Genomic DNA, 9463 nt, shown 5'->3' with positions numbered 1-9463 from the left:
ATCAAATTAAGGGAAATGCAAAAAAAATTGAGCTTTGGGTCATTTGTTTGATTTATTAGTTAATGCCATACAAAATCATCATTAAATTAACAAGTGCAGGGTAAACAGGGGGCCAGTTTATCCACAATACAAATACAGAAAATGGAATAGTAACAGTTAAAGTAAATATAAGGTTAAATCGTATATATACATACATATATATATGTTTGTATATATATATATATACATACATATATATATGTTTGTATATATATATATATATACAAACATATATATATGTATGCTCTAAGCAAGTATATCTCTATCTATCTATGTTTTATATATACAGTATATATAAAACATAGATAGATAGAGATACAGTAGATACAAGCTGTGTTTGAAATCATTCCCTCATTATCTCACTCACTATATAGTGTGTATTATTTAGTGCCCTATATACTGAATGAAATTAACCACAGAGAATTAGAGCACCACTACAGAATGGCGTACACACTAAATAGTGCCCTACTTGTATGATAGGGAACAATTTCGAACACAGAAATAGTGTTATATTGACCCTTTCAAAGATGTAAACATGAACATAAAACATTCCAAGTTTATTTCCTGTTGCAGTGTATGTGAAAGACATCAGCTGACAGGAAGTTACCAAGGACCAAGGCTGTTGCCTAGCAATGAAATTCTGTTGAAATTATCTATATACAGCATATCTATGGCTGCAGGGACCCAATGACAACACTGCTGGGTGTGGTAACAGGTGATACAACGCACCCTTCTGACCACAGCAAACAGAAGTGACATTTTAACCAAAGTGGGCAGCAAAACAAGGGTTTAAGTTAGTGTTTAAAAGGTTATAGACTCAGTGAAAAGCTAACACGAGGATTGAGTACCCTACATACTTTCTGGGTTTTATTTTGAAGGATGTGACCGGACGTCGCTTTGTTTCCGCTTCAGGACGGAACCGGAACACGCGTAACCATAGGGGTCCTACCATATGGGTCCTACTATTTTCACTTGTAGTGAGTTTATGCCACTTCGTTTCCGTCCGAGATATTAGGAACAGCCTCCAAAGCTGTCCACCTCTCTGTGTAGACAGACACGGAGGTTGTTCACAGAACACTCGCTTTTTGTCTGTTTTCCTGTGTGCTCGTGTCGCTGAGGAGTCTGGAGATGTGCACGCAGACGAAAGCTGCAGCCCTGATGGCCAACATACCGCGGGCGGACATCGACCCGTCCGGCGTGTTTAAGTACGTCCTGATCAGAGTGCACAGCAGAGACGCGGAGGACGACTCTGAGGTGGATATTGTCCGAGGGTACGGCTGGGCTGAGTACCACGGTGAGTCCGCAGCAGCTGCACCACAGTGGGCTAACGGGTCCAATCACAAAGCATGGGAGCTGTAACGTCACACTCACTCAGTGCTCAATGTATTATTATTTATACAGTGTATATACATGTCCGTGGAACTAATGCAGTCCCATAAAACAGCCCTGCCTCATGAAGGTTCCGTTTGGACTGACACTGTCAAGAGAGGTGTTGATTCAACTGTATGTTCATTTTGGAGGCTGCTGGTATTGTGTTGTTATAGTGACACGTGTTTCTAATATTTAGTCTACCCTCAGGGATTTGAATGAGGTGAAAATAATATCTCAATATAATTCCCTACCTCCAAAATGACTATAAAGTTGAACCACCTCTCAAACAGTTTCAGTCAAACCTGCCAAATCTGGATGTGAATTTCCATCTGTTTTGAATTAGGTGGCGGTGTATCTTCAGTTTCAGATATAAGGGAGTCATACCATATTATGGATGCTCCTTTTTATGGTTTCGGTTTCTACCGGAACATGTTGGCATGCTTCAATGTAAAATAAACATTATTTTTCTTAAACTGTCGGTCTGAAACACTCTGTTTGAGCGCCTGTCTCTTTTAACACCTCACCCACACCTCAAAATAGCCCTGTAATAGTTCCAACAGCTGCAGTTACCTGGAGACGCCGCACAGCACCGTAAGAATTATTATTATTAATTACCATCCAGCCACCCCTGGCTAGCTGAGAAACTCTCAATGATGCAGTTAGACCAAGGCCTGGTGCTGGGACTGCCTCACCAGCAGACCATAGTACGTCAGACTGAAGGGCAGCCTGTCAGTTGTGCTGGTGAGCAACACCGGTGCCCCCCAAGGAACTGTGCCATAACCCTTCCCTTTCACCACCCACACCCTTGACTTCACCTTCAACTCGGGTACGTGCCACCTACAGAAAGTGTCCGACACCAACACAAGGGGTGTGAACACACTAAATAGGTGAGGAAGGCTGGATCCTTGGTTGGGTCAGAGCTGGAAAATGTGGAGGTGGTGGCGGAGGGGAGGATGAGGAGGAGGCTGGACGCCACCCTGAGAACCCCTCCCACCCTCTCTATGAGGAACTAGACCAGATGAGGAGCAAATTCAGACACAGACTCATAAAGTTACTGAACCCTTGTTGGAAAGTTTCTAGTCAATGTGGGAACATTTCAGGCCAAAATCCAAATAACAAAATCCTTAAAAAATATAGTTCATCCACTGGGTCTCCTCCTCCTCCACTGATGATGGGAGTACATGATGGCTTTTCTGTTTGTCCTTGCAGACGACAGCAGAGCAGGTAGCTAACAGATACCGGTGGCTAACTGCTAGTCTCTGTGCCGGTCCCCACCGCTCTGTTTAAAGGCGTGCCTGACTAGCAGGCGTGCACAGCCAGGCGTGCACAGCCAGGCATTTTGGGGCATGGTGTACTATTTTCACAGAAGTAAACACGAAAACTCTGTCGAAGCGTTTCAGCCAGGTAAATGTAAAGAGACACACTGTGTGAGGGAGACACAACCATGGAGAAAACTTTGTTCGGCGTGGGATATCGTTTTTTTATTTTACTTAGAACACCTTGTTCATGACTTTCCTCTCTGCACTTTTTCAAAGGTAGTTCTCAAGCCATGGAGCTAAAAAAAAACCCATTATTTTACCGTTTGTGGGTTGGTAGGCGACCCCCAACAGGGAAGATGAAGATGAATGAATGAATGATAAATAAGTAGCTAAAATCCTTTCCGCACACCTGAAATACAGGACATGCAGGTTTATCTAACAAGCATCCACCCTCGTCAAAAACAACAGATGGAGGCAGCCGTTTGTGATGATGCATGAGCATCTTTACGGACAGTTGGCAACTGAAATACTCGTGGCTTCATTCACAAATGTTGTGTTAAAGCCAAAACTTAAGGTTTATATTTCTAAATGTATTTGTTGATGCCACGATCTGTGGTTCATGTGACGTTTTTATTATATCATAGCCAAAATGATGAATGCCCTGTCTTGCAGCTGATATCTATGATAAGGTTGCTGAGGAGCTGGAAGAGGGCGGCCACCTGGACTGTGAGTGTATCGGAGGAGGGAGGATTAAACATGATGCCCAGGCCAAGAAGATCCACGTCTACGGATACTCCATGGTGAGAGAGTCCTGCTGGAGAAAAACTGCAGTTATATGGACAATAAATAGAGTAAATGTACCATAAAGGCGAAACTCTGAGCTGAAAGAGGCTGAAAAGCTCCGCACTGCTGCAGCTCTGGCTGATAATCAACAGTGTTAATTATTGTTTGAGTTTAAATAACTGGTTGTTTTCTAACTGTAATGAAACATCGATTTTGTGATTTTCATTACAGGGATTTGGAAGAGCAAACCACGCAGTAACTACTGAGAAACTGAAGGAGCGGTATCCAGACTATGAGGTGACCTGGGACAATGAGGGATACTGAAGTGAACTGAGATCAGCCTCTGTTGGACTCCCTTTCTCCTGGACTAACATGGCCCTCATCTCTAACCCCTCATTCGAACTAATGCAGGGAATGTCATTAAGAACCATACAGAGCTTTGTGTTCCCACGCTGACAATCCAAGACTAAGACTGACATACAGTAACGAGTCTAATCATAGAAAACAAGCGTTTTTTCGGATTTATTATTATATTCAATTTGAGTCAAGAAACGGCAAACAATGTTTTTCACATTTGTACTCTAGTTGGTTCTAAAACAATTACATGATTATCTTCAGTAGTGGGAAATCTCATCTGGAATTCTAGAATAAATAACTGGTCATGATGTACAGGCCCTCACTGACTTGTTTTAGAGTCACTAAATATAAAGGAGATATTGTAAAGAAAGAGCCTTCAGTGTGTTGTTATGATGTATGTTTCATAAATGTTTTCTTTTAAGTTGTATGCATACTGTTTTTCCTTCTGTCTCAGGAAGAACGAATATTGTTGCTTATCTTACTTTTGGCCCACAGCAGTTTAATGCTGGCAAGCCCGCAGCAGGACTTTGAACATCTGGGGCCTGCCGTGACCTTAATTTCATGTGGGTAGATAAGACTTAATGAAGTTGAGGATCCTCTGAAATTTCCAGTGTGCTACAGAAGTATTTTGAGATTATGACATACAGGTAATGGTGTCAATGAGAGCGTACTCGATATTTGTTTATCTAGTATTTCTAAATATTAAACCTGCTTTTCTTCCTTTTTTTATTCTTTGTTTGTTTGAGTATAGCAGCAAGCTGTAAGTACAACACTGACATATTATCACCATAAACAGTTAATGCGGGTAATGTGTTGGCTAACAGTTGCCAACAGACATGGAGCAATGTTAACATTTATTTTTAAGTCCAGCATTTACTGCTTTTAACCTTGTGTCTGCTAGCCCCTGAAGGAAATAGGTGTATCTTAAGCTGCTAAATGTTTCACCTTCCTCACCAGCTAGTTGGTAACTGTCCATCTGCTGTGTGAGGCTGAGCAGGTTGCGTAGAGTGGGTTTATCTTACTTTTTTTTTTTCCTGCAACAACTGCCTCGGGCAAAAGAAAACAACACTGCTGTTTAAAAAATTAAATTAATCAAAACCGCAATGCTGTGAAACGTTGGCTTCATCAAAAGTGAGCAAATGTGCCTTCCAACAACGAAACTGTTTAATTTACACATTGCTAGAAAGCTACAGACATTTGGTATACTCAAAAATGGAGTTGTGTTCATGGTAAAGTTACAGGTCTCAGTCAATCTCACTGGACAGGACTTTTGACTGGCAGTTTGCTTAGCGGTGGTGGTTCAATCAAAAGGTCAAATTCTTATTCTTACCTACATGTGTCAGGTGCACAAGATGCTATTGTGAAACAAGCTGTGGAGTAGTTCTACTCTTCATGCTTATTAGGGGATAATGTATAGAGAGTGTGTCATTATTGTGAATCAAGGCCAGACAAGGTTTAATTTGTAGGGCTTCTTACAAGGAAATCATTAAACTGACACAAATATAGATTTACATTGAATTAAAAATGGTCCTCAGGTCTGGCTGGAGCTGCGTCCATAGCAGCGGTGTGCTATTCAGAAATATGCAGAATGCCCTCATTGACCAATTAGAACCGAGTATTCATCAAGGCCATGTACTAAGCCTGGCTAAACATGTTCTTCCTCTTCGCTGGTCACACGAGACGACTTTGATAATAGTAATCTCAGTAGAGATTTTGGGAATCAACTGTAGTTCAGTCAATTTGACTGACAGTCGTTCATATATGGAGGCAACTGTGATAACGCATTTCTGGTTGCTTTGCTCTGCCTTTTGGGAAAAAGAGCTACTACAGCAGTGGTGAAAGGACTGCAAAGACGTCACCAACATAATAGCTCATACTTATACGGTCATTGAGCACATTTCAAAGGGGCTACATACTATTAGTACCGTGTTTCACTTGTTAATATATCACTAGAGATATGTGTAACATACTACAAATATCAAGTGTGAAGAGCATGTTGAAATATGTGCTAACATTTCAAATAACACTCCTGTTAAGACCATTGAGAAATGAACTTAAGCAAGGCACTTTATTTCAAATGCTGAAACAAAGTCAGTGAACTCGGCTGTGGTAAATAAAGATGAAACAGAAGGTTAATGTAGCTCGGAGTGTCATTTTTGTGTAGACTACACCGCAGTTTCACCTTAATCGTTCCGCATGTGTGTTGCCAACAGTGTTATTGTGCAACATATGGATGTATAAAGTGTGGAACATTTGGAGGAAATTGTTTTATGACAGTTTGTTGCAGTTGCATGCTGGGAGGGTATAAAGTCCAGATTTTATCTCTTAGAAAGGGAGAAGAGGTCAGAGTCAACTAGCAAAGACTCTCCAGGTTGTGTTCAGACCTCCAGACGGATCAGGTGGAAGAGAGGAAACAAGAAGATGTTACACCGGAGGAGCTCCACCCTCATTCTGCTATTGATTCTGCAGCTTGGTAAGAACACATTCGGCCAGACTCCATTCATGCAGTGACTTTTAGTAGCACGGTAATGTAGAAATAATGCCGCTGCTGCTGCTGGGCTACACTTCACTCGTGGTGTCATAGAAGTATTAAGTTCACAACTGATAGTTTTTAACAAGCCCCAGGGGTTTGACAAATAAGTTATGGTCCACTTAACGGCTCTTTTTGGAACCTTCAACCACTTAAACATGTTGAAACTAAACCACTGAGTCTGCTCCCAGGGCCAAGGAGGAATCTTAATGCTCAAGCCACAAAAAGTATGTTTTGTCTGTCACTTTCACCTTCCTTTAGTCTCTTTATACTCAGGGCCTTAGCCACCACTTAAGACACTGAGGCCAGGATTTCTGGTGGTTAACTAATTCAATTCAATGTTATTTATAGTGCCAAATCATAACAAAAGTTATCTCAGGACACTTTACAGAGTAGGTAAAGACCACACTGTATGACTTATTTATGATTTACATAGACCCAACAATTCCCCCATTGAGTACAGTGGCAACGAAAACTTTCCCTATAACAGACAGGAACGTCTGACAGACCCAGCTCTGTGGAGGACGGACATCTGTCTGCACCGGTTGGGGATGAAGAAAAGGAGAGAGAAAGAGAGAAAAGACAGACGGATGGACAGAGAGAGACAAAGACAGACACAAAGACAGAGACAGACACACTTCCAGTAACTATAATAATATCTATAGTAATGTGAATATGACTTATATTCTATGGCAGTTAATACAGCAGAATAGTAGAAACAAGCACAGCTAAGGTGATAGAATATGAAAATGTTAATAATATATTAGTATTTATAGACTCAAAATATAAGTACATTTGACTACATGAACCATGATAAATAAGTGATAGAGATAAAGTGATACATGTACAGCATGTAGAAATATAACTTACAGAAAGGGTTTACCGGACAGTTGAAAACTAGAATATTCAAAACTTTATTTTGTCGCATGGCTTATAATTCATTTTTTTGACGTAATAGATTGCAACATCCGTTTACATCATCATTATACAAGGTATGTTTGTAGCACAGGGAGAAAATGTTGAGAGAAAATGTCTAAACTGGTTTTGTCAATTTTATGAGTGTGGGAGGGTGTGTTTGTTGCTTTTGAAGCAAGGCTGGCAGTTTCTATGTGGTTCTACTCTTCAGGCTAAGTAAGGGATAATGGGATATAGTACTGTAAGTGTGTCATTATTACAAATGAAACCCAGACAGGGTTTAATTCGTTATAATCATCCGCTCGCTCTACATTATCCCGCTAGGGCTTCTTTCTAAAGAAAGCAATAAATTCACACAAAATATTTATTTAAATTGATTTAAAAATGATTTACAAAACCAGTTTAGACATTGTCTTGTGCTCACAACAACTTGTATTTATACAGAATGTACACACTGTATTGCACACATTCAATTTTAGATTGAAAAGGCATTTTCATGAAAGGAACCAATAAATACAGTGCAGATTGTTTGTGTTCCATGTAAAAAACAAATGTTCACAATCCCAGTGTATATGTGAGCGAGAGAAATTCGATTCAATTCAATTCAATTCAATTCAATTCAATTCAATTCAATTTTATTTATAGTGCCAAATCATAACAAAAGTTATCTCAGGACACTTTACGGAGTTGGTATAGACCACACTCTATGACTTATTTATGATTTACATGGACCCAACAATTCCCCCGTAGAGTACGATAATGGTATGAGCAAAATTATACTGATGTTAAATTGATTAATTAAAGTAAATACTATAAAAACAATGAGTAGAAAGGACATTTCCATTCGAAAAAAATGTAGCAGGATGGAGGCTGTGTTGGCTAACTTCCGTATGATCTGACTTGTGTCAAGACGTGGACTTGCTGAGATCAGATTTTGCGGTAAAGCCCAAACTAGAAGTGGAGTAAAAGCCTACGTTGCTAAGCATAGAGAGCCAGCAGCTCAATGATTCAAATATAGAAACTTAATGCTTCATCCACACACTCTTGTTGCAGTAGAAAAGCACAGTACTGTTGAGTGACAGCTTTGTTTGGCTCTTTTTCTGTAAACATCATCATCATCCTCTTCAGCTTCTTATCCGGGGCCGGGTCGCAGGGGCAGCAGCTTTAGCAGGGGACCCCAAACTTCCCTTTCCCGGGCCACATTAACCAGCTCTAACTGGGGGATCCTGAGGCGTTCCCAGGCCAGTGTGGAGATATAATCTCTCCACCTAGTCCTGGGTCTTCCCCGAGGCCACCTCCCAGATGTAACCAATGTAGCATGAAAAAGCTACTCGCTTGTTAGTTAGGGGAGCATCCCTTTCTTCCCTGGGTCCTATGTTCCCAACTTTGTTTGTGGTGAATTCCACGGCAAATAGGCTTATGTAGACCCTAACACTCACCCTGACCCTAACTGTAACCTCTAACCCTGAGAAAATGCTGAATTAAATCAGTGAAGGCAGAGGCTTATGCGACCAAGGAACATAGGGATGACCCCTTAGTTTGTAAGCTAGCTAGCTTGCTAATTTCACCATTACTTTAATGCTACATTTGTTACAGAAAATGAGCCAAACAGTAGGCTGGTGGGTGGTGGCCAGCGCCTGCTCTGGGTCTGATGGTCCCTCCACCCTGACCGTGGCTCTGGACATTTTTGCCATAATGACTACAAACAATCACCATTTTCTTTTGAACTTGACCACTAGTTAGTGAAAACAGTTCAATGTCCTTTTTACTCATTCTGTTTCTATGGGAACTGGGCAACTTTTAGAAAGATTTCAATTCCATACAGATTTAGAAATATAAGCTTGGACTCTCATTTCATTGAAAACAATGTTTGAAATTTTTTTCTGATCAATATGTCAACAGTACTCAGTAAAAAGTCATGCTATAGTTATCGGATATGTCAGTGCTGTTGCAGCGTGCCTTGTGTGTGATAACTGAACATTTTCTCAGCAGTGATGCATGTTCCTACTCTGTGTCTCAATCATAGACCTTTGGATGGACAGATGGCATCTTGCGTGCGTTAACCTGATTACTTCCCTCCGGCCTTTAAACCTGTTGGCATAACTTGTGCCATTAATCTTTGACAGTAATGAGTCCTGATAAGAACATTTGAGGTTGAGTCCTCTGTGAGATTTTATACAGCAATTAGCACAACTGCTTGTAGAGTTCT

At 40.7% G+C, this 9463-nt stretch overlaps 1 protein-coding gene across 1 annotated transcript; it reads left to right on the top strand.

Moving 5' to 3' along the window:
* The first annotated feature begins 1001 nt into the window (after positions 1-1001).
* phpt1 (phosphohistidine phosphatase 1) lies at positions 1002-4533 on the top strand. The gene is made up of 3 exons (XM_083929432.1): positions 1002-1333; positions 3342-3469; positions 3684-4533. The coding sequence occupies exons 1-3, from the start codon at positions 1168-1170 to the stop codon at positions 3774-3776; spliced, it is 387 nt and encodes a 128-aa protein (XP_083785558.1). The 5' UTR covers positions 1002-1167; the 3' UTR covers positions 3777-4533.
* The last annotated feature ends 4930 nt before the right edge of the window (positions 4534-9463 follow it).

This window comes from Echiichthys vipera (assembly GCF_963691815.1).
Source record: "Echiichthys vipera genome assembly, chromosome: 16".
NCBI classification, from domain to species: Eukaryota; Metazoa; Chordata; class Actinopteri; order Perciformes; family Trachinidae; genus Echiichthys; species Echiichthys vipera.
The sequence above is the reverse complement of the archived record's forward strand: the minus strand, read 5'-3'. Positions and strand labels throughout refer to the sequence as shown.